At 45.9% G+C, this 26,160-nt stretch overlaps 1 protein-coding gene across 3 annotated transcripts in view; it reads right to left on the reverse strand.

The window, feature by feature from the left end:
• The window catches only part of LOC309332838 (scaffold attachment factor B2-like), a 35,822-nt gene extending 15,949 nt beyond the window's left edge, over positions 1 to 19,873 (reverse strand). The window contains exons 1-14 of one of the 3 annotated variants that reach the window (XM_081846075.1): positions 19,537 to 19,873; positions 16,477 to 16,564; positions 14,913 to 14,977; positions 14,624 to 14,824; positions 12,346 to 12,408; positions 11,822 to 11,849; positions 10,312 to 10,837; positions 9,786 to 9,832; positions 8,158 to 8,258; positions 6,428 to 6,577; positions 5,663 to 5,766; positions 3,347 to 3,501; positions 1,455 to 1,546; positions 179 to 315 (exon numbers count right to left, since the gene is read on the reverse strand). In XM_081846075.1, coding sequence (XP_081702201.1) covers positions 179 to 315; positions 1,455 to 1,546; positions 3,347 to 3,501; positions 5,663 to 5,766; positions 6,428 to 6,577; positions 8,158 to 8,258; positions 9,786 to 9,832; positions 10,312 to 10,837; positions 11,822 to 11,849; positions 12,346 to 12,408; positions 14,624 to 14,824; positions 14,913 to 14,977; positions 16,477 to 16,564; positions 19,537 to 19,728 — 1,949 coding nt within the window. In that variant the 5' untranslated portion in view covers positions 19,729 to 19,873. Of the gene's footprint in view, positions 1 to 178; positions 316 to 1,454; positions 1,547 to 3,346; positions 3,502 to 5,662; positions 5,767 to 6,427; positions 6,578 to 8,157; positions 8,259 to 9,785; positions 9,833 to 10,311; positions 10,838 to 11,821; positions 11,850 to 12,345; positions 12,409 to 14,551; positions 14,825 to 14,912; positions 14,978 to 16,476; positions 16,565 to 19,536 lie in introns of all 3 variants that reach the window. The other 2 variants (XM_081846074.1, XM_081846076.1) reach the window with 2 other exon arrangements.
• Positions 19,874 to 26,160: the final 6,287 nt, after the last annotated feature.

Raw genomic sequence — 26,160 nt, forward strand, 5'->3', positions numbered from 1 at the left:
AAAGCACTCAGGGGCGGCGCAGGGTGCAGCCAATGAAAAGAGAAGGGGGGGTGAACCGAAGAGAGGAGGAAGGAGGGTCGCCTTAGGTCCACGGGTCAGAAACTGTGTCGATGCCAATCACCTGTCATTCTGCGGAGGGCAAAATTCCGCAGGTGAGGCGAGGGGGACCCCAACCTACCTCCGCCGCTCGGTCTCTCGGATTTCTCTCTCCCGTTGCCTCTGCCGCTCTCGTTCGCGCTGCTCTTTGATTTTGTCAAAAGACAGAATGTCCTGCTTCTCTTTGCTTTCTGACTTGCGGTCGTGGCTTTTTGTGCTCTGGAGTCAGGAAGTGGGGTGGGGTGAAAAGCAAGGATTAGAAAGATTGACACAAAAGAACGGGGAGATGTCCGTTTTCCTGCAGAGAGGTTCAAGGAGAGAGATTACGACCACCACCACCCCAATTGTCTCTAACTCCCAACACAGCGCTGGTGTAATCCTGTTAAGAAGGGCCCACATCCCTGGCTAAAGGGGCATTTCTGGACAGATCACATTTGAGAACGTAAGGCCAGCCCTATTGGATAGCACACCACAGAAGTCCATCTAGCCCAGGGGTGCTCAAGTAAGTCGAGGATCTTTGGAACACAGGCCAGGAACTGTTTTTTAGGTCAAGGACCACATTCCCTCGGGGCAAGGTGCCAGGGCTGTACACTGGCAGGAGGGAAGCAGCACAACCAAAAGTGGGAAAACAGACTCTTTTATTTCTGGCACCTCCTTTTTCCTCTTTCTGGCACCCACGTGAAACTGGGCTGAGGGGCATAGGCTGCACACACCGCTGCTTAGAAGCAGAATGATGCCTCCGGGAACTTGTAAATCTCTGGGTCCTCCTCTCGCTGCCCACAGAGGCTCAGTTAAAACCATTCCAACTACCAGTATACTTGAAGGAGCGTCTCCACCCCCATCATTCTGCCCAGACGCTGAGGTCCAGCGCCGAGGGCCTTCTGGCCGTTCCCTCATTGCGAGAAGCAAAGCTACAGGGAACCAGGCAGAGGGCCTTCTCAGTAGTGGCGCCCGCCCTGTGGAATGCCCTCCCATCAGATGTCAAAGCGATAAATAACTACCTGACATTCAGAAGACATCTTAAGGAAGCTCTGTTCAGGGAAGTTTTTAATCTGTGATATTTTAGTGTATTTTTGGTTTCTATGGAAGCCGCCCAGAGTGGCTGGGGAAACCCAGCCAGATGGGCGGGGTACAAATAAATTATTATTATTATTATTATTATTATTATTATTATTATTATTATTATTATTACCGTGACGCTATTCCATTACACAAAGGGTGACAGGACTTCTCTGCACACCCAGGGACTGCTGGGTGTGACGATTTATTAGAACTACGAAAGAGAAGGTTGTGGCCCCCTCCCCTGGCCTTCCTTTCTTTGCACCGTCTACTTTCAAGACACCAAACCAAGGGCTTACTCTCTCTTTTGATGTGGTTGTGGTTTTCACACTAATCACCGGCTCTCCTTTGGACTTGTCCATGACTACCGTCCGCTCTCTTCCCCGGCTTTCTGCAAGGCAACAATGGGTTTAGGCACTTCAGATCTCTGGAACAAGTGCAAAAAATCAGACTAGTCATCGCTCTTTATTTATTATTTACAAAGGAGTCGCGTTCTAAGGCAGCGTGAACGTCAGGGCATGTGTAAGCCAGCCCTGCCCCATTCCACCCCCTTCTGGTGCTGAAAAGGGCGCACGTCAAGAGTCGTGCATGTAACAATCATGCAGAAATGCAGAGTACTGACCACACTGGCTGGGACTGATGGGAGCTGGCAAGGAAGGAACACAGGAAGCTGCCTTATACTGAGTCAGACTACTGAGCCATCTAGCTCAATATTGCCTACACTGACTGCCAGCAGCTCTCTGGGGTTTCAGGCAGGGGGAGGGTGGGAGTGTCTTTCAAAGCCTTACTTATCAGGGAACTGAAGCTGAGAAGTTCTTTAAGCAAAGTAGATGCTCTGCCACTCAGCTGTAGCCCTTCCCCTAGCACATAGGCAAACTAAGGCCCGGGGGCCGGATCCAGCCCAATCGACTTCTAAATCCGGGCTGTGAACGGTCCAGGAATCAGCATGTTTTTACATGAGTAGAATGTGTGCTATTATTTAAAATGCATCTCTGGGTTATTTGTGGGGCATAGGAATTCGTTCTTTTTCTTTTTCAAAATCTAAGCCCCCCACAAGGTCTGAGGGACCGTGGACCAGCCCCCTACTGAAAAGGTTTGCTGACCCCTGACACAGAGGGCCACTGGTCCCTATCCCTTGCTTTAACTATCTGGCACTTAACAACACAGAGGTCCACGGATGCTACTGTTTGCCGGAGAAAATGGGGCATGGGGGGATGGAGAGAGAACAATTCAAACAAGGTAAAATTAGAGGCTAAGAGATGCCTTCTTGTTCTTATCCTTGATAGATCAGACAGGTTTATTTGTGTCTAGTGAGGAAGCCATCACAAAAGCAAATTGAACAAAGGGAACGACATATCCATATGAAACAGGATACATCAAAAGAGGCCGGAGACAAAAGCAATTGCTCTGAATAGGTCAAAACGTACTTCCAAGGTACCCCTCTGAGACACACCAATGAACACAAGCCTAGCATTTTCCAAAGCAAAGGTGCATTTCCCCCTCTGAATGAAAACTGAAGGCATGTTTCAATGCTGTTCTTGAAAAGTTTGCCTCCATCAAATGAGTCTATGTTCTGTATATTTATCTGAGTCACTGCTCTGTCCAGAGTAACCCATCGTGTGGAGGAACGAAAGGCAGCCTGCTCCGGAGGCAGGTCGTTCTGCTGCACCAGGAACAACTGAATGACCCCATCACACCAAGTGCAGTCACATGGGTTATCAGCACCCACTACCCCAACTTAGGCCAAATGGAAGCAGGCGAGATCAGAGTTGCAGATCATGCAGAGAAGCAGCCAGCAGCCTCGTCTGGGGTTGTTTTGGGCTCGAGGGAGCTTTTCAGTTCTTTAATTTATTGTTCACAGCACAGCAGCAGCTCTCACTGCGCACAGCAATTTGGGAATGACTGGTTTTAAGCAAGCCTCTTCCGAGAGCATTTGTTCAGCTGCCAGGATTGAGCCTCCTACAAGAGCTTCTCCTTGACCGAAAGGTTCAAACTGGTTAGTGAGAGCCTCTCTGCCAACACAATCCCACCCACGCCTTTCCTAAGGGTAGCGTGATATTATTCAGAGGCCTTCTATATCGGATACAAATGTCCAACCCACTCACACGCCCCTCACATGTATGAATCAAGCTCTCAGCAGGGCCATAAATCACACTAAAAAAAGCCCCCCACCCCCCACAGCTTTTGTTACCTGATTTAATTGATCGCGAACGGTCAGAGGATCCCTTTCCCTTTTTTTGCTCCTCCGTTTCAATCCCCTCTTTCCCGTCTCCCACCTCTTTCTCTTCTGACTTTTTGGGGTCATCCTTTTTCTCCAGTTTTTCTTCTTTCTTAAGGCTAGGAGACCTACAAGTAGATTATAGCACACACACAAAAACTTAAAATACACACACACCTTTGCCGTAAAGCTACGGGATTCTAAAGGCGCAGCTAAGATGTCCTTGCAGATCAGAACATCCCATCAATGTTAACAAATAAAGTGATCAGCAAAAAGCTTTTAAGAGGAAAAATAGAACTGAGCAGCTTTAAAATAAAATTTGAAACGCTTCCTTTATTTGATGGTTTTATTGTGTTTTCTGTTTCCTTTCCTTTTTCCTTTTATTTATAATCAGACCTAGAAACTGATTCTGGAGGGCAGCAGAGAATTTCCTTCATAAGAAGTCAGCTACAGAAGCCAGTTTGAGGATTCTAGCACAATGAGATTCCCATTCTTGACCATTGACTGCACACATCCAGAACCCTGGGCTGGAAAAGGAGGCAACGTGCTTCTCTGTGTGCACAAAACACAGCTGCATCGACCAAGAGCCCTGACCTCTTTTCCTTCAACTCCTCCCAAAACAGCTGCACTGCTCCCAAAACTGGAGGGCAGCAAAGAGAGAACGCACACAGAGGCTGTCCACATTTCTGGCTTAAGAATGGCAGTAACCTTCCTTCTCTCGGTACTAGAGCTGAGCCTGGCCCAATGCTTCCAGCAGTAGCAGCCAGATCTTGGCTTGTTCAAGCAAGTTTGCGGTCCAGAGGTAAAGAACCTCTGGACCGCAAACCAATCATGGCAATTTCCCCAAAGCCACACCCACCCACCCAGTGACATGACTGGTGACATCACCGGACGGGCAGGAAGACCCTGTTTAATTCTTCATTGGTTGCTTGCCCGAGTCTCAGTAGGGAACAGGATCGTGCAGCCTAGGCAGCAGGATTTGATTGCTGCTCATCACCTAATGAAGCCTTGTGCACAAGCACGCTTGGAAGCAGCTGTCATGTCTCCATGGCCATTAATTTCATGGGGTTCTACTCTGAACATCATCATCATCATTTATTTATATCCCGCCCTCCCCAGCCGAAGCCGGGCTCAGAGCAGCTAACAACAATAAAAGTAACACAACATTCTAAAATCAATTCATTCTAAAATCAATTCAGAACCAAATTAATGGCAACCATTGGGCTAGAGGATTACAGAAGGAGGGGGTCAGACTGTGCCTTGGCCAAAGGCCTGGTAGAACATCTCTGTCTTGCAGGCCCTGCGGAAAGATGTCAAGTCCCGCATGGCCCTAGTCTCTTGTGACAGAGCGTTCCACCAGATCAGGGCCACAGCCAAAAAAGCCCTGGCTCTGGTTGAGGCCAGCCTAACCTCTCTGTGGCCTGGGACCTCCAAGATGTTTTTTGTCTGAAGACCGTAAGTTCCTCTGTGGGACATACCAGGAGGGGCGGTCCCGTAGGTACGAGAGTCCTAGGGCTTTAAAGGTTAAAAGCAGCACCTTAAACCTGATCCTGTACTCCACCGGAGCCACTGCAGCTGGTATAGCACCGGGCCCCAGTATCCCAAGCAGGCCGCAGAATGCCAAATTGCTTTCCCCAGTGGAAGGGCTGAGCCAGCAGCATCCCTTTGCAAGGAGGTAGGAAATAACATAATGCAGAACAACGTGAGAACACAAGGACAGCCTGCCGGATCAGGCACAGTACAGTGGTGCCCCGCAAGATGAACGCCTCGCAAGATGGAAAACCCGCTAGACGAAAGGGTTTTCCGTTTTGGAGGCGCTTCGCAAAATGAATTTCCCTGTGGGCTTGCTTCGCAAGACGAAAATGTCTTGCGAGCTCCTGCGGGTTTTTTCCCCTCCCCCCCTTTTTCTAAGCAGCTAAGCCGCTTATCAGCTGATCCGCTAAGCTGATAAGCTGCTAAAAGCCACTAAACCGCTAATAGCGCTAATTCGCTAAGCTGTTAATGGGCTTGCTTCGCAAGACGAAAAAACCGCTAGACGAAGAGACTCGCGGAACGGATTAATTTCGTCTTGCGAGGCACCACTGTATCGTATTCTCGCAGTGGCCAAACTAAACGCCTGCGGGAAGTGTGCTAGCCAGGCCCAAACAAAAGAACTCTCGCCCCTCCTGTCGTTTCCTGCAACTGGCATTCAGAAGCGTTCCTGCCTCCATTCGCTCTGCTCATTCATGCTTTGCCACGAAACGGCTTCAAAGCCCGACACACAGGGGATTATTAAAACTCCTGCTTTACTTTTCCGATTTGGAGTCGGTTGAGTGACGCCTGTCCTTCTCCTTCTTGGCTTCTGTTTCTTTCTTGTCTGATGATGCTTTTTTCCCGGCGGGTTCATTTTTGGCCTGGAATGATATTGAGGAAACTGCTTAGGGCCGGGGCATGCGTGTACACGAGTCAGCAGGATCGCACAATAAGATGCTGTTCCTGGGATGAACCACTTGCAAAATAGGGGGGGGGGGGAGAAATTTTCAAATGCTTCTCCCCACCCACCCCTGAAGGTTGTGCATGTGGTTTCCGCTTTCCGAACACAATGCGTTCCCAGAAAATCGTTCACAAGGCAAGCATTCGCACAATGAGCTGATGATTTCCATTATTCTCTATGGGAACATTTCTATGATTTGCTCAATTTCTTTCCCCTCCCTCCATGGTTCCTTCCTGAAATGGCTGCAGCAAACCAACAAGAGATAAACAAAGGAAAAATGATTTGCCTGATCTCTCTTGCTCCCTGATATGTCCAGTCTGCATCTCTCCCTAAATGATTCCTGCCCCAAAATAGCTGCCAGTGACCAACAAAACACAAACAAGTAAGGAAGTGGGCAAACCCTAGCTGTTCGGATATCTGAATTGTGAGGTTTGGGCATAATCCTTTACGTTCAGATAACTGAATTTGTGAATAACAAGCATTCTCACCGTGGGACCTGTGCGTACGTTTCAGGGTAAAGTTTACCACGAAGGAGCGGGCTGTTTTCGGTCACATTTCTCGTGGGTAGCAAAAGAACTCACTTTTTCAACGGAAATCATTTTCCCATGCAGTTCTGTCCGGTGCAGATGGTTGATGCATTTAGTCGCTTCCTCGGACGAAGACATGGTGACAAAGCCGTAACAGCGAGCACCGGGACTGCGAGCATTGGTCACCACTTTTGCACCCACCACCTGCCAGGGAGACAGGGAGCAAAGGAACATGGGCAACTGGCACAGCAATGCCGGAGGAAGCAAAATTACCAAGAAAGCGGGGGGGGGGGGAATCCGTTCCAGGAGTCCATTCAACTCCCGAAACGGTTCGAAAACCAAGGCGCGGCTTCCGGTTGACTGCAGGAGCTTCCCGTACTCAATCGGAAGCCGCAGAAGCCGCGTCGGACGTTCGGCTTCCGAAAAACATTCACAAACCCGGAACACTCATTTCCAGGTTTGTGGTGTTCGGGAGATGATTTGTTTGGGAGCCAAGCTGTTTGAATACCAAGGTACCACTGTACAGTTACAAACTTAATTTGTTCAGGTCGGTTCTTAACCTGAAATCGTTCTTAACCTGAGGTACCACTTTAGCTAATGGGGATGATACCAGCACACAATTTCTATTCTCATCCTGAACTAAAGTTCTTAACCCGAGGTACTACTTCTGGTTAGTGGAGTTTGAAACCTAAAGTGTTTGTAACCCAAGGTGTTTGTAACCCAAGTTACCACTGCACTGCAATAGTAGAAGCAAGTTTCTGCCATCTGTCAGCAACTGGATTAATGCCTCCTAAACGTACCATAGGGCTGGGGCCTCGAATAAACCATAATTTCAAGAACCTGGAGTTTCCCAATCCCCCCCTCCTTTTTTGCCTGTCAACAGTGCTCCCTGTTTAGGGGGTTAGTTCCTAAAAGTCTCATACAGTGGAACCTCAGTTTTCAAACGTAATCCATTCCAGAAGACCATTTGACTTCCGAAACCTTCAAAAACCGAAGATCAAAGGGCGGCTGGCAAAATCCATTGATAAAACGGAGAAATGTCCCTTGGTTCAAACGGTTTTCGGCATTCGGGTTCCGAATTGTCTGTCAATGGAGACATTCGAGAACCAAGGTTCCACTTTATTATTACTGTATACAACACTAAAGACAATGTATTGCAGAAACAGTTTGGGGTGCCATTCAGCACCAAATATTTCTGGCAAAATGTTTCATGATTAAGTCAGACATCATTAAGAGACAAATTACAATTTTCTTCACATTTACATTTGAATGAAAGAGTGCAGGTTTGCTGGAGGGGGGGTAATGAAAGTCTCGCCCCACCCCTTTGCAGGAAATCAATGTAATGTAGCCAATGTGATCATCAATATAATTGATGCGTGAATAATACACTGATAGACCTGTGCTGTTTTGGTTTCTTGGAAGAAGGAGCTAACTTCACTGACGCCAGTGTTTGTTTACTGCTGACATACACTTGACAGATTGATCATTTGCAGATGCAAGGTGAATGAAAACCCGTTACAAAGCGAATAGGTGTTTTCAGCTTAGAATGGTTTCTTCAAAACTAGTTGCAGCTTCCAGCCTGAAGGAAGCCCAGCATATTTATGTTCCAGAGCTATTTATTTGGGTTGGTTTTTAGTGATATGGGTTAAATCCAAGAAGGGTAGGGGCAGTGGAAGGGAGGGAAGACAGAAGACGCTCACCCTGGCATGTATAAAAGGACAACTTGAATAAAAGACTGACGAGCTCAATACTTTCAGCCTTGTTTGTTTCTGAAAAATGCTTACCTTTCCATATTTGCTAAATAGGTTCTTCAGATCTGTAGCTCTGGTGGAAGAGGAAAGACCACTAACCCACAGATTTCTGCCAGAACTACCACCAGCCCGACCTAAGTTGGAAGGGGGGAGAGAAATGGTAAATATCTACATCCAAAAAGAAAGGAAGACAGCATCGCAGAAGCAGACACACTTGGAAGTTTTCTTTGGTTCTGGCCCACTTGAGAGCTCATGAGGGATTCTGATCTAACTTCAACAATACTATATCAAGATGTGCTTGAACTATGACTTCCATCAGCGCCAATATATGGCCATGCAACCGATGGGAGTTGTAGTCCCAAACCAATTTTTTCAAACCTATGTGGTGTTTTAATGCGTTTCTCTCCACAGGGGCTGAAAATGTTAAAAAGTGCTTGTTTGGGCAGAAGCAACTATAGCTAAGAACGTTGGACGAGCATCACCTGAAGACTTATGGAGTAGACAAGAAGGGCTAGAAAGATGCCAAAGATACCTTATTTCGTTGGGGGGCAGGAATGCCATTGTTTTTCATCAAGTTCACAGAGGTCACTTTTCTCATTTTTTTTTTCTTGGGGGCCCAAATCAAGCTCACAGCAGGGCCTTAAATCACACTGCTGGTTTAGGCAAATTTGACACCCCCCCCCCCGCCCTTAATTTCAGTGTATCATGTCATACGCGCAGAAGACCCACGGATATGGCTAGCTTTCAATGTGTCTATTCCATGTTTAGCTTAGTGATACTACCCACTACGTGCAAAGAGGATTGGAGACCTTTGTAGGCATTTATATTTTAGAAACAATCGTCTTCTCTTTTTTTTTACTGTATATGTGTGTGGGAGTGAGCTTTATATAGCAGGGGAATGTCCCATTATCTTCCACCCATTTGGTAGAAGCACCAATTCAAGTTAGAAATTACCGTATTTTTCGCGCCATAGGGCGCACCGGCCCATAGGACGCACCTAGTTTTTTTTGGGGGGGGGAATCCTTTATTTCCCCCCCCAAACCAGGTCGGGGAATCCAAACCAGGTCGGGGAACAGCGGGATGACGGCACTGCGCCATGTCGGGGGACAGCGGGATGGCGGCGCTGCGCCTCCCTGCTGTCCCCTGAGATTGTGGGGCTGCCCGATATCTGCACGAAGCCCAGGGCACGCTGTGCAGCGCCCCCCAGGCTTCTGGGTCCAGGCAGCTCTCCGCAAAGCGGTTGGGGAGCTGCGCAACTTCACACAGTTCTCCCACTGCTTGCGGAGAGCTTCCTGAAGCCTGGAGAGCGAGAGGGGTCGGTGCGCACCGACCCCTCTTGCTCTCCAGGCTTCAGCGAAAGCCTGCATTCGCCCCATAGGACACACACACATTTCCCCTTCATTTTTGGAGGGGGGAAATTGCATCCTATAGAGCGAAAAATACGGTACATTCAAGAACATTTAATATTAACCAAATTACTCTTTCAGAGAAACTTAGTGTCCCACTTGGACGTAGACCTGCTGAAATTAATGGAAATTCATTTAGATCCGTTAATGTCAACGGGTCGATTCAGGGCTTAGTTGGATTCTGGTCCCTACCTGAAAGTAGGATTTGAGGATAACTATGAACAACGACAGCAAAGAATCATTGTTACAGCTTACCTTTCTCATCCTTTGAAACACTTTTAGCCTCTGCATCCTTATTAGAGCTAAAGACAGGGGGGGAAATGAAGAACTTTACTCAACAAGAACGAGGCCGTGAGAAAAAGAGCACTCAAGGCTGTGTCTGCTATGATCAGGTACCTACCAGAAAAATAATGTGAAAGGAATTAACCCTTTTTAAGGGGTATCTTTAAGAACTCAACAAGGAGGGTCAGAGGTGATGAAACAGAGCTACCACTTAGAGTGGACAAAGGTCAACTTGCAAAACTGAGAAATAAAATAAATGCTTAATGAGAAATGGGCTGGGGAGGGGGGGAACATAGCGAACCACGTTCTACAAAATAGGTGCGCAAGGACAACTAAAAAAAAAAAAAGGAAAAGATTTTTATTTGGAACAAGCTATCATCAGGTTAAGGCCCTTGCAACAGGGCCCCTTTGGAGGAATTCACAGCGCATTTGCATTCATAAACGACCAACGGGGAAGAAAAAAAGAGAGCATCTGGTCTAAAACGGAGAAAAAACAAACCTCGTGTTCTGATCACCACCCTCTTGGGCAGAGGACTCTTCCTCACAATTAGCCTTGGCTTCCATCTTCTCGGCATCTTGGCTAACCACCTGGAAACCTGCGTCCTTCTCCGCAGTTTCCTCACTACTGGCTTCCAGACTTTGGGCTGCTTTGCTACTCTCATCACTTCCTTCTCCTCCTCCTCCTCCTCCTCCTCCACCACAACTGCTCTCTACCGCTAAAGAGTCAGAGTCCAGGTTAGCTTCCTCTACTGTCTCTTCGCTCGGCTCCCCTTTCGCTACCACTAAGTGCTTCGCTTCATCCTCCTCGCTCTTGGCCGCAGCCTGGCCTGACTGGCTGTCCGTATCTAAAAGCTCTTCGTCCAACTGAGCGACGGCAGTGGCAAGTGTGTCTTCCTCTTCCTGGGCTTCCTGTTTGACCGGCAACGAGATATTCTCTTCCTGTGCCTGCTCTGCTTCAGGAGCTTCTTCTTTAAGGGGCTCAGATTTACAAGTGTCACCCAAAATGTCGAGCATTTTCTCATTTTCTATGGATTTAACAGGAATAGAATGGCACAAGGTTTAATCACCAGGGAAACACAGCAAAGACAAATGCGGAACGGGCATGGCTTCCAGACTTAACACTGAGAGAACGGCTAAGGCTACACAGAGATTGGAAAACCCCTTGGGTATACCACATTCAAATGCCTAACACTAACTTCAGTCTTACATGGCTATCAAGGCAACGCCTGAAAAGAGAGAAGGAAGAAAAACCTTTATGTGCGGCGTTCCCAGCTTGCTCCTCATTTGTCTTCACGCGGTTGTGCTGCTTTCCGTTTTTCCACATTTTTTCTCTCCCCGGAAATGAGCTTTGAAGGTCCATGATGCTTATACAGACTGCACAGATTCTCTTTCAGACAGTTCAACTCCCGGATTTTATTTATTTATTCTACTGAAATTCTTTCAAGGAGACCAGTCCATACGTGAACGCCAAGAACAACTTCAGGTGGGAATGAGAAGACATTCATAGTCCAGAAAAGCAAGAGTGATGGGAATTTCCATGACTGACCCATCTTCCGTCTTTCCAAGTATCCACTTTGCAATTTGGGTCCCTGCCTTTGCTGTACACCTCTCTAGTCAAAGTTACAGAACCAAGGCACTGGGTAATATCACAAGATCTGCTCCGCACAAAGGAATTGCTCATTAGGCTCAGTGTACTCCCCAATTAAGGGATTTAAAAGCAAACTGCTGTCTTGAAAGACTGGTCTTGGGCCATATTAATAATAGGATGCCGTTGCAGATCTGGTGATATGACCATATTTCCAATCTCTGTGACTTTTTCTCCCCCTTTTTTTTTTCGGGTGTCTGTGTGTGTGATCTGGACTGTGCGCCAGTTACGAATAAGTGAACCACAGATACTAGTGGAATAAAACCTAAAAAGAGTTACTAAAGGGATTTGTGTGCAAAATCTATGTGGAAGGTTAAGGGCCAGGGAGAGCAAGGTGTTTTGTTTTGTTTTGAAGTATCAGTACCTGATTCCAAGGGAAATTCTCCAAGCTCCTATTAAAATAATAAACAGGGGAAGGGTGGAAACAAGCAAAAGTTACAAAACTCCATTATACAGCAAGATGAAAAGTCAACGCGACACAAAATCTGCCGCAACAGCATAACACCTTCCCCAGTGGTGACTCGGCGGCTAGCGTGAACCATCTGTATGCTTTGTCCCATCTCTGGGTTGTCTGAAACTATGTAGATTCATTTAAATTAATGTAACCCAAGTTAGTCCTGCCCATCAGCTTCAATGAGCCTACTCTGAGTCAGGCAAGCTTCGGGTACAGCCCATAATCTCAATGCCACAATGATGGCTGAGGAGCAAAGGAAAAGAGCTACTGCAATTGTTTTTAACCCAATGAAGCATGGTTCTTTAGCTGAATGAATCCCACCCTACCTATTTGCTGCCACAAGGATGTATGGCTCTTTCTTTCTACCTATCTATTCTACGTCTAGTCTACATCTATCTATCTAGACACAGAGAGAGAGAAAAGAAAAAAGTTACCTTCACATCTGTAAAATCAGAGGGCACCAGATCAAGGGTTTTTCTGGCCTCTTCGCCTTCCACCTATAAATAGTGAAGAACAGCGTCAAACTTCCTGAAACACCAGTTTCTTCAATGAAAACCAAGAATGAATCGGAAATAGGGAGACCCCCTCCAACTGCCCTTTAGTTGCCACCTCATCCCCCCAAACCAGCTGGTAGTTAAATAATATTTTCTACCTCTTTAAGAACAGTGGTAAACAAAACTGGGGGGATTTAAAAAAACAACAACGATGAAAAATGACAGCAAATTCTTTGAGAGTGATGTTGCTGCAATGGTTAATGGTTTTAATGGGGTTAATGGGGAAGGGCCATAGCTGAGCAGTAGAGCGTTCCATTTTCAATCCCAGGCATCTCCAAGTCGAGCAAGGAAACTCTAGGGAGCAGCTGCCAGTCAGTGCAGGCATACTGAGCTAGATGGGTCAAAGGACTGACTCAGTATGAGGCAGCTTACTGGGTTCCCATATTCCAGGGCACATCATGCCTTCAGATTCCTCCCTCTTACCTCCTCTCTAAGTCATCTGTTATATACACAGTAAGAGGATGTTTCTTAGCACGAAAGCAAACCACTGGTCTCTCCGCCCCCCAAAAAACCTAAACTAAACGCTGTTGCATTAAAGAAGCAGGACCTAAAGCAGGTTTTGTCTAAACCACTAGCAGTGCTAACCCAAACTGCAAGGGACATGAGACAATGCTATTCTGCCCAGGATGAGGCTGGTGAGGGAAAAGAAGTTCAGCTTGGCCTCCAGGTGGTTATGAAATACAAGAATAAGCCCTAATAAGCCTTTAAGTTTTAAAACCAGTGCTCCAGAGTGTGGGCAGGTGCACACGTTTTGCCACAACTGAACTGTGGATCACATATACTAAGCCCTGGCCTCAGCATTTCATGCACACACATACACCCTAAAGTAACGATTCCCCAGCACGTTTACTTTGCACAGGTAAGCACTTGCAGAGGTAGCATTCAAGCCCACGTCTCCCAAATCCACGCACTCCCTGAACTAAGCTAGCTTTTGCCCTTCCCCACGACCTCAGAGAAGTTAAGATGCTTCACAAATGAAATCATCCCTGGCACCCCGATTCTAAACACCTGGCTTTGGAATCTGCTCACAAATTCCTTTTGAAGCTGGCGGGCCTAGCGTTAGATCCAGTGTTCGAAACTCTCATTGTTCTAGGCGCATTTTGCAATAGGGAATTTCATTAGCATGAGCAGTTTCTCAGCTCTGGGTGAAGTACTGTGCATAAGATTTCAGATTAAAACTGTAGAGTTAGGAGGACAGGAAGATCTTTTTCTGCCTCCCCACTTCCAGCTACTCTCTGAAGACTGGAGAAGAGATCCTCTTAAGAATATTGGCGGGGGGGTGGGCTGGGGAAGGACTAGACCATGTGAAAAATGAATGGAATATTTTAGCTGCAGTTCATTCATTTTCAGCTTTGTATTCTTGTTATTGAAAAGTGTGCCTAAACATTCCATTGTTGCACCCATATGCCATTTAGCTCCTAGCTTTCATATCTCAGTTTCTAACAATGATTAAATCCCAAGCTACCTTAAATCTGCATAGAATGACAGGTTAGGCTTCTGGGGTTGCATCCAATTAAGTTCAGCAAAGAGGAGACCCACTAAAACGAACAAGATTTAAGCTGGCTATGTGCGTTCATTTCACCGGATCTACTCTGGAGTAGAACAAACATAGGATACAACCCCTGATTTCTTTTGTTAACTGCAAGTATAGAGGAGCTAAGCTGGCTATCAATTCTCGAGAGATTCAAGTGTCCTGATTCTAAGGACAACAAACGGCTTGCTCAGAACCATTTTGCTTCAAGCAAAACTTGAGCTGGGCTGCATTCGGCAAAGGCCTCCAGACACACGGGAAGATGAGCAAATGGAAATGCATGTGAAAAGAAAAAGAAAAAACAAATTCTAACCATTTTTAAAAAATAAAATAAAAACTATTTCTGGAATCTTTCTACTGCAACGTTTATGATGCATGCATTTAAAGCTTATAGGTTTTAGTAAAAAAAAAATGCAACGGCTTTGGACAAACACAAGGGGGGCAAGAATCAAATGGGATATTTAAAAAAAACACAAATTATTTCCACTTTAAGAAAATTAAGGGAAGTTGTGGCGATTATTCAGACGGCATGTATTTTTTAAAAGAGATGCATACCATGGCTACTGGTATTTCTCTCGCTTCTTCTTTAATGTCTGACATGTGTGGAAGTGCCTCCATGTTACCTACAGGACATCCTGAAAGCTGCTCTGGAAGTTCTCTCCCTTCTGCACCAGCATTTTCTTTACTATCAGACTCAGAGGAGGAGCCAAGTCTACTATCAGCACAGTCATCTACACCACTGCCGTTATCTATTTCAGCTTCATCTAACAAATTAATATCCGTCATGTCAATATCCTGCAAGTTATCCAAACTTGTTTCAATATCCTCCTGTGAAAAGAGAAAAAGGCCGTATATATAATTGCCGTCAGGACTCCAAAGCAGAACTGTTACAGTGCTGCTGCAAGGCTAGCTGTACCTGGCCATCTCCAGAGTCATCCTCAAGCCCGTTGTCTTCAACTCCCTCTTCCTCTGGTCTACGCCCTAGTAAGATAAGGGGTTATTAAAACGCATGCATGCATACAGACAGACAGACAGAATAATCTTTATTCAGAGCCCATTCTGCAATGCAAATGAGAAATGTAAATAGAATCAGGTCAAACTAAGGCCTAGTCCTCACTAACAACTCTGGATCTAAGCAGAAAGCCAGGGAAGTAATGATTAAAGAATGCTGGACTAGGTTAAAGGTAAAGGTAAATGCTGGACTAGGGACCTTGGAGACCAGGGGTCAAATTCCCAATCAGCAACGAAGCAAACAGGGTGGCCTTCAGCCAATCACTCACTCTCAGCCAGGTTTGTTTAGATGATAAAAATGGAGGAAAGTATGTACCGTATTTTTCGCCCCATAGGACGCACCGGCCCACAGGACGCACCAAGTTTTTTGGGGGGGAAATAAAGAAAAAAAAATTATTTCCCCCCCAGGCGCTTGTGGGGCCAGCAGCGGGGAGAAGCGCTCTTCTCCCCACCGCCCGCCTGCAGACCAGGTCTGGGGACAGCGGGAAGAGGCGCTGCACCTCCCAGCTGTCCCCGGAGCTTGCGGTGGGGAGAAGCACGCGTCTCCCCGCCCTCAGCCTCCAAACCACATCGGGAGACAGCGGGATGGCGGCGTTCCACCTCCCCGCTGTCCCCCGACCTTGTGGGGCTGGCTCTGCGGCTCTCCTGAAGCCTGGAGAGTGTGAGGGGTCGGTGCGCACCGACCCCTCTCGCTCTCCAGGCTTCAGCGAAAGCCTGCATTCGCCCCATAGGACGCACACACATTTCCCCTTCATTTTTGGAGGGGGAAAAGTGCGTCCTATAGGGCGAAAAATACGGTATGCCACCTTGGAGGAAAGGTGGGGTATAAATTTCACAAATAAATAAGGCCCACAATGTTGTGAAGACGGGTCAATGTAATGTCTACCTCAGTACCCTTTGCCATTTTTCACTACGACCCAAACATCCATTTGGAGATCCGTTGCTACATGCTTTGCCGTATGTACGGCAGTGTGCTACTGCTGCCACCCAACCTAGATCAGGCCACAAAACAGCAGTGGGTCCTGACCCACTGGCTGATGATGAACAATCTGCTCCAAATCAGCAGCCTTTTAGGCTAAATGCATTGCACCAATAGGAAAAGGAAAAACCCACCAGAAAAATCAATGTACCTGCAAAAATCTGGGGGAGGGGGGGTTTAGTTTCCGCTTTGTTAAGGCATTTTTATTTGTTTTGGTGTAAGTTGCCTAGAAGGTATAGATTAGGCAGGTCATAAATTGAATACATACAGCAAATGAAGCAGTAAACATATTTCAATGCTGCTTCAGACTAAAGGGGAAGGGGAGGGTGACTAAGTGCTTGATATAGGAATTCTTGAGCACATCTCTGTGATTTGTCCAGACACTCTGTCTTAAGCAAATGCTCTTTCTCAGCATTTTGGAGGAGTCACAGCTATAGCCAAGTTAACACTACACATGCAAGCAGAACTCCTCCCCTCTTCCCCGGCATACCTTTGCTGTTCCTCTTGGGCGTCTTCTTTGGGGTTATTTCTGTCACTACTGGAATCTCTTCAGGGTCTCCCCCCTCCTCCTCAACAGCCTGTTAAAAGAACATAGGGTTAAGCATTTATTTTACAACTCTTCAGGACAATCCCATAGCCCTTCTCAGGACAAAAAAACTACACTAGAAGATTTTGAAGCAGGAATGATCAGATCTTCAGCGGGCTAGGTGAACAATTACTATTGTTATTATCATTATTATTATTATTAACTGTCACAAATTATTGTGTTAACTGTCACTTATCACAGTACTTTTGCATTATATACACACACACACAAATGTACAGAAAAAATGCACTAAGCTCTGCATACTATAATTTCTGCATTTAATTGCCTGCTGACTCCTGTTTTTATCACTTTCCCTTCTACGTATGTGTATGTATAAATATACACAAATATGTACATATATATACATTGCTACAACACACACTATTAAATATAACATTTCATGAGCTTTAGTGAAACCATGCAGGGAGGCCTTTGTCTTTTTTTACGATAGGTTCGCATCACAAAACTGCTGCCATTGTGAGCCATCTTATGATCAAACTGCGGCCCATAACTATGCCCTGTTTCAAAACCAACATAGACCACAAAAGCTGTAGAAATAAAGCTTGAAACATCTCCACATCATGGGTTTGGGACGATGGGCAGAGCTGGCAGGTGCAATCAAGGATATTGTGAAAGCACAGCCCACAGTTTTTACAATAACAAGCCAAAACGGGGGGGAAGGCCCTGCTTTTATCTTGCCACCACATAGGATTTTTCTGGGCCTCAATTGTCCAACTGTGGATTTGCGAACTTCTTTTCTGGTCTCTGTTTTAACTAGACCAAAGGGCATGTAACTAGAATCATGTCCCCGTCCCCCCAAACACACACTCCTTTAGATTCAAAGACTCAAGAATTGGAAAGGGCCTCAAAGGCTCATCTAGTGCAACACCCCTGGGAAGGCAGGAAGCATAGCTCAAGAACCCCTGACAAAAACCCCCAAGGAGGGGGGGCCCACCATCTTCCAAGGTCCCCTTGTCCCACTGTCAAACTGCTCTTATCGCCAAATGTTCCTCCTAAGCATTTAGTTTAGTTGAGGTAATTTTGATCCGATTCAGAATTTTCACTTTTTGTACACTTGTGTAAGCATGCCTGTGAATTTTTTTCGGCTTTTTCATGCTTCTACCTCTTTGCAAGCAGCTTTGAAGTTGCTGTTGTGTTTGTTTGCAACCAAGAGGCGTGTGAGATTTTATTAAATCTTTTCGTTTGAACCCATCCGTCCAGCTCCTTCCACTTTGGAGGAGGAACAGCAGCAGCAGCAGCAGCAGGATAGTAATCATAACAATTATAAAGCTTGCTAATGTTTCACAACTTTTTATCTGTTGTAAGCCGCCCAGAGTGGCTGGGGAAACCCAGCCAGGTGGCAGGGGTATAAATAATAAAATTACTAAAATCATTATATGCTGCTGTTGTCGTCATCTTCCACGTGACAGCGCTTCGGATACCAGCAGATTGTAGCCTCTTCGGGGCAGGGGTGCCAACACTCGACTGAAGGAAAGTATTTGTTTCTGCACAAACTGCTCCAAGCTGAAATATTCCTAGGATGTTCAGTTCATAGTTAGTCCTTACAAACATGGCATTCTGACCTGTTCTTAATACATGGCTGACCACATCTACGGAACAAGTCTTGCTATATCAATCATTGGGAATAGTTTAACAAGGAGGTTTTCACCCCTGTCCAGTTCTGTGTTCCCTTTCCCAGCCTTTGGTCTACTGGTGATTAATGCCTATATGTAACCTTTGCTTTGTGCTTGTGTTAACCAATCAGCAACAAGCACATATGTGGCAATGCTGTAATATTCAATAAAAGAGACTCCTCGAGAGATGCCTCCCATATGACGCCTGCTACTCGTCTGTCAGATGGTGACAGCAGTCACGAAATTAAAAGACGCTTGCTCCTTGGGAGAAGGGCAATGACAGGCCTAGACAGCATCTTGAGAAGTAGAGACATCACCTTGCCAACAAAGGTCCGTATAGTTAATGCCATGGTTTTCCCAGTAGTGATGTATGGAAGTGAGAGCTGGACCATCAAGAAGGCTGATCGCCGAAGAATGGATGCTTTTGAATGATGGTGCTGGAGGAGACTCTTGAGAGTCCCATGGACTGCAAGAAGATCAAACCCATCCATTCTGAAGGAAATCAGCCCTGAGTGCTCACTGGAAGGACAGATCCTGAAGCTGAGGCTCCAAGACTTTGGCCCCCTCATGAGAAGAGAAGACTCCCTGGAAAAGACCCTGATGTTGGGAAAGATGGAGGGCACAAGGAGAAGGGGACGATCAAGGACGAGATGGTGGGATAGTGTTCTTGAAGCTACAAACATGAGTTTGACCAAACTGCGGGAGGCAGTGGAAGACAGGAGGGCCTGGCATGCTCTGGTCCAGGGGGTCACGAAGAGGCGGACATGACTAAACGACTAACAACAACAACAGAAGCTTGCTTTCAACACAATGTTGTCGAAGCTACCAGCATGAGTTTGACCAAACTGGGGGAGGCAGTGGAAGACAGGAGTGCCTGGCGTGCTCTGGTCCAGGGGGTCATGAAGAGACGGACACGACTAAACGACTAAACAACAACAACAACAACTTTTTATCTGTTGTAAGCCGCCCAGAGTGGCTGGGGAAACCCAGCCATAGGGCAGGGGTATAAATAATAAAATTACTATAATTATTATATGTTGTTGTTGTTGTCGTCGTCGTCATCTTCCACGTGACAGCGCTTCGGATACCAGTAGATTGTAGCCTCTTCGGGGCAGGGGTGCCAACCCTCGACTTTTTGCAGGCAACCAGAGATCGAGACCTAAGCGGACTCGGAATACCGCGCTCCCAAAGGGCGTCTAACTGCTCGGAGTCTACAGATCCAGAGGGGGAGGGGGAGGGCTAAGGCCACCGGAGGCGCACGCGCAGTGCGCATTTAACCCCTTGCGCGCCGGCGCGTTTTTAATCTCCCCCCCCCCCGACGCTTCTTCACCTTCTTGAGCCGCTCGAGGAGGACGCTCTTGATGCCGCTGCTGTCCAAGCTGCGCCGCTTCAGCTCGGCCCGCAGGTCGATCACGCGAAGGTCGCTCAGGCGGCGCGTCGCCCCGAAGGAAACATCCGACTCGCCGCCGCCGCCGCCGCTGAGGGGAACCGCCGCTTCGCCGGCCAGGTTCTCCGCCGCCATTCGGAAGGAACTTGCCTCCTCGGCTCTTTTCTTTTTTTAACAAAAACTGCTTTTCTTTAGAAAGGAATATTTAAAATACAGTAATAAAATTAAAAATATATATATATATTAAAGTGGCAGTTTGCGCGGCGCGCGCCTCCTCTCGCTACGCACAAAATGGCGGCCGCAGCTCTACGCGCAGGCGCAGAGCAGGCGGGGCCCCGCTGCGACGCAGGCTCAGAGTGCACGATCCGATCTGGCGCATGCGCCGTTGGTTGAGCGAGCCCAGGCGGGAAGGAAACTTGCTGCTTTGCGCGCATGCGTAATAGGGAAAGTGGTGGGGGGGGTGATTTAAGGGACAATAATTCTCAGTAGCATTTTGTCCTGGAAAAGCCCCATGGCTGGGCAAATCACTTTTCTCTCAGCCTCAGTTCAACAAAAACAACCACAACCAAATAATTTTTATATACGTATGTGTGTGTGTGTATACACACACACACACACATATATATATATATATATACATATATACATATATACACATATATACATATATACACATATATATATATATATATATATATACATATATACATATATATACCCCTATACACGAAGCCAAGCCAGAGCACAACTAAATACAGTACAGCCATCTTCTCAGGAAAACTCTTCACAAAGTTCAAGAGGTCAAGACACAAAGACTTTAACAACTAATCCACACCTAATGACCCACCTAAGTGGTACTCAGGATATCACTCAAGAAATCACTCAAGATATCTCTCAAGTAATTAAGGAACAAAAGAAGAAAAGGCACACTAGCCTGGGAACTTCCTCTCTGCCCAGAACATTGGAGGCTATACACCACACCCCCTCTACAGTATTTATAGGAACTCAAACACTGAGATCCTGCTCTGTTCCAGTAACAAGAAGCCGAAAGCACCAGCCTGAAGATGACGAGTGAGACCTCGTCGAAACGTCGCCTAGACACCCCAACTTTTACACGGGAAGACACCCGAGGACACCAAAACCTGCATATATACATATATACACACACACACATATATATACATATATACATATATACATATATATATACACACACACACACACATATATATATATACAGATACATATATATATATACATATATACATATATACATATATCTATATATATACATATATATATGTATATACACACATATATATATATACATATACACACACATATATATACATATACACACACACACACACATATATACAGACACACACATATATATACAGACACACAAACATATATACAGACACACACACATATATATACACACACACACATATATATATATACACACACACATATACACACACACACACATATATATATATATACACACACACACATAGATATATACACCCACATATATATATATACACACACACATATATACACACACACACATATATATACACACACACATATATACACACACACATATATATATATGTACATATATATATATATATATATACACATACACACACATATATATATACATACATATATACATATATACATATATATATACATACATATATATATATATATATATATATATATATGGGATTATAATGTTAATAGCAACATTAATTATAATGTTAATATATATATATGTGGGATTATAATGTTAATAGCGTTTCCCCTGCAGATAAAACAGTAGTTTCTTTTACACATTACAAGACTTGTGCATGGAAAACTACATTCGTAATATGGCTTGGCTATCGCAAAAATTTTTTGAATTATATGCAGCCCTTAGGGTCTATGTGGCCCTCGGGGCTCTTCCCCAGGCCAAATCCCACACTGGCCCTGGTTGGCTTATTTACTAAATTTGTATACCACCCTTCATTAAATGGCAGTTCATAACATAAAAATACAAAATGAAAACACAAAATAAAGTGCCTTCTCTTCAGTGTTGGGTTTTTTGTTTTTGTTTTTTTGCTTAGCTGCAATCATTATCCTGGGTGCTTCGCAGTAAAAAAAATTAAAGCTCTTAAACTCGGAAAATCTTCTTGCTTGCCTGGATGGAGGATAGGGAGTGTTATGTACTGAAGTTCTCACCCTGGGCCAGCAGGAGGATACTGGAGATAGTTATGCAAATAAGGGATCGAAAGTGACATTCAGTGATTGGATAGTTTTAGGAAATTGTTACAGTTACCTTGTTGTTGTTTTAATATTTATTAGAGTCCAATTTAATACAAAAAGCAAGACAACAAAAAACAAATAATGCACGAAAAATACAAAGATACACAATTAAAACAAAACAAAACAAATATAATTCCCATTACTTATTTCCATTACCTTATATCCCGACCTCCTCTCACCTCCCCCTTTTGTATTCCAGTTCAGATTCTTAATTCAGCAAATCCTTATTGTAACTTAATATAAATTATTTTAACTTATTACTCAACCTTTGCATTACAGCTGGTAACCACTTAATTTCTGTTCAACATCATTCTAGCATTCATTAATTTTACAATATTTCATAGAATCATAGAATCATAGAGTTGGAAGAGACCACAAGGGCCATCGAGTCCAACCCCCTGACTATTTCTGTAAGTAGTCTTTAAATTTCCTCCAGTCCTCTTCCGCCGACTCTTTTCCCTGGTCTCAGATTCTGCCGGTCATTTCTGCCAATCCCATGTAATCGATCATCTTCATCTGCCATGTTACAGTTACCTTGTACTGGAGCTCTATATAAGTAGGCTGACTGAACCCTTCAGTTCAGTTCTGTTCTGGCCTCTGAATAAACAAGAGCTGTTTGAAGAATTGCTGTGTCGTCTGATATGTTCACCCACAACTTAACAGGGAAGGAGGGTGTGGAAACTAGCCTATCGTAGGAAGGTTAAATTAACACCTGTTGCTCCGCCTACTGTCACCTCCAGCCCCGCCCACGATGGGTGCGTGGCCCCCTCAGGAGGGAATGTGGTCCTCATGTTGAAAATAACTTCCCATCCCTAGGTTAGTTCAGGATCTGACAGACCAGGGTTCAAATCCTTGGTCAGCCATGAAGCTCCATGAATGACCTTGACCAGGGCACAGTCCCTCAACATTACATTACCCTTAAATTACTGTTGTGATGATGGGGGGGGGGAGAGGACCTCCCTGACCTCCTTAGTAGGAAAAGTGAGATATTAATGTCATAACCAGCTGTAATAATGCAATAATATAATAAATGCTGTATGGAGGTGAGAGCTGGACCATAAAGAAGGCTGATCAACGAAGAATTGATGCTTTTGAAATATGGTGCTGGGGGAGACTCTTGAGAGTCCCATGGACTGCAAGAAGATCAAACCTCTCCATTCTGAAGGAAATCAGCCCTGAGTGCTCACTGGAAGGACAGATCCTGAAGCTGAGGCTCCAAGACTTTGGCCACCTCATGAGAAGAGAAGACTCCCTGGAAAAGACCCTGATGCTGGGAAAGATGGAGGGCACAAGGAGAAGGGGACGACAGAGGACGAGATGGTGGGACAGTGTTCCCGAAGCTACCAGCATGAGTTTGACCAAACTGCGGGAGGCAGTGGAAGACAGGAGTGCCTGGTGTGCTCTGGTCCAGGGGGTCACAAATATGCGGACACGACTAAACAACAATACAGTGGTACCTCGGGTTAAGTACTTAATTCGTTCCGGAGATCCGTACTTAACCTGAAACTGTTCTTAACCTGAAGCACCACTTTAGCTAATGGGGCCTCCTGCTGCCATCACGCCGCCGGAGCATGATTTCTGTTCTCATCCCGAAGCAAAGTTCTTACCCCGAGGTACTATCTCTGGGTTAGCGGAGTCTGTAACCTGAAGCATATGTAACCTGAGGTACCACTGTACCAAGGTGGTCCACTAGGCACTGCTTTATGGAAGTGAGATGAGGGCAGCTTACACCCCACAGAAGCAACGCCTCAACGCCTTCCACATGCACAGCACCAGCAACACTTGGGGCATAGCAGGACAGAATCTCAAAATTCTGGATGTCCTCTTCCAAGCCCACATTCTCAGCACGTTCACACTTGTCTCAGTGACATTTACGCTGGCATGGTCCTGTCCACAGAATGAAAGGTGGCTTCAGGCACCAGGCCCATTGCCAGACCAACTCTGCATTACAAATATGTTTGCAAACGTGGTAAGGCTGGTAACATCAACCTTGACACAATAATAACAATAACAATAACAATAACAATAACAATCATTTATTATTATTTGTACCCTGCCCATCTGGCTGGGTTTCCCCAGCCACTCTGGGTGGCTATCATAGAAACCAAAAATACACTAAAATATCACAGATTAAAAACGTCCCTGAACAGGGCTGCCTTAGGATGTCTTCTGAATGTCAGGTAGTTATTTATCGCTTTGACATCTGATGGGAGGGCGTTCCACAGGGCAGGCGCCACTACCGAGAAGGCCCTCTGCCTGGTTCCCTGTAGCTTTGCTTCTCGCAATGAGGGAACCGCCAGAAGGCCCTCGGCGCTGGACCTCAGCGTCCGGGCAGAACGATGGGGGTGGAGACGCTCCTTCAGGTCTCCTGGGCCGAGGCCGTTTAGGGCTTTAAAGGTCAACACCAGCACTTTGAATTGTGCTCGGAAACGTCCTGGGAGCCAATGTAGGTCTTTCAAGACCGGTGTTATGTGGTCTCGGCGGCCGCCCCCAGTCACCAGTCTGCCTGCCGCGTTCTGGATTAGTTGTAGTTTCCGAGTCACCTTCAAAGGTAGCCCCACGTAGAGTGCATTGCAGTAGTCCAAGCGGGAGATAACTAGAGCATGCACCACTCTGGCGAGACAGTCCGCAGGCAGGGAGGGTCTCAGCCTGCGTACCAGGTGGAGCTGGTAGACAGCTGTGGGAATCCCTTGCAAACATTCACAGTGCCTGGAGTCAGTCAGGTCCTGTATCCGCAGTAGTGACCAGAGGAGGAATGACAGCTGGGAGGAGTGCAGAAAGAAGAAAAGTCCCGGTGCATCTGCAGCAGGACAGATGGATGCCTTCGTCTGCCCCAGCTGCAACAAAACATGTCTCTCCCCCACCACAGCAGGTGCTGTAACTCTCCAAAGGTTTGACTTCACCCCTGTAATAAATGAAAATTTGCCCTAATCCCCTTATGGGGGACACAAGGGCCCTTATAGAGTCCTTTGTAGGTTCTCCATTGGTCGGAGGGAAAAAACAGGCCAACCAGAGAATATTGAGAAGCAAAGCAGGTAGTAAGCCTGATCTTTATTGAACTGTTGCAACAGGGTGCTCCCCTCACACGCAGGAGAAGGAGGAGGACCCAGAACAAAGGTGTGTCCGCCCTTATATAGACATTTTAAATTGCCCACCTTGGGAGTCAAGGACTACCCCCAGAAACATCATACCTACATCACAGAAAGAGAAAGCAGGAATCTGAGTGGGTTGTTTACCTCCTGTCTGGCAGGTTACCTCTTAATGCTTACTTGATTGGATACCCTGGGGAGCCTGGCCAGTCTTTTGTAATGATAAGTTCTTAGTTCCTGAGCCAGGTCACAGGCTCACCCAGACAGAGACATACTCTTAAGACAGGATTTGTGTAGGAAAAGACAATGGAGAGGCTCTTCCATTTGACCATGCAGAGAAAACACCTGGTCAGTTTGGGAGTCAAAATGGCTCCATGGCTGCTCTCCTGTGCAGCTTCAGACATGTGGCCTATATATCTATGTACGTGTTTGCTTGGTACCTTTATTATATACCTAAGACCTTTATTCCGCCTGGCCTTTGGCTTGGAGCCAATTTGATTCCCTCCCTCCCTCTCTTTTTTCTTTCTTTTCCTTCTCCTCCTGCGATGAGGCTACATTTTAATATTTTAATGTTCCATTATTTTAATGTTGCGTTTTATTTTTGTTTTTAAGTTGTAATCATTCATCTTGTTTTTATTATTGCTTGTAAGCCGCTCTGAGCCCGGACTTGGCTGGGGAGGGCGGGGTATAAATAAAAATATATTATTATTATTATTATTATTATTATTATTATTATTATTATTATTATTATTATTATTATTTTATTTCCTCCCCACAAAAGCACACTCTTCCATTGTCTCTTGAGAAAAGATGGCTGCCAAGAAGGCAACTGAGAAACCCATTGAAAGGCCAGCTCAGAGCCGTGCACCTTCTTGAGCATGGGAAGGTGGGAACAGGTGCTCCACCTTGCCCTCCTTGGAAGAAAAAAATGGGGATATAAACGGAATCCATTAATCAAGTTGCCGCCTTGGTGTCTTTTTCCCCCCTGGACTACAACTCCCATCAGCCCCAAAGCCAATGGCCGCGGGGGGGCTGATGGGAGTTGCAGTCCATAACCTCCCCAGATTACGGGCGGGAAGGCTTGGCGGCGGCCTACCTACCGGAAGCAGCCGCTCTAGGAGATGCCCTTCCGCGGGAATCTATGGCGCGTTTCCCCGCCCGC

This window comes from Podarcis erhardii (genome assembly GCF_964252035.2).
Source record: "Podarcis erhardii genome assembly, chromosome: 18".
Classification (NCBI taxonomy): domain Eukaryota; kingdom Metazoa; phylum Chordata; class Lepidosauria; order Squamata; family Lacertidae; genus Podarcis; species Podarcis erhardii.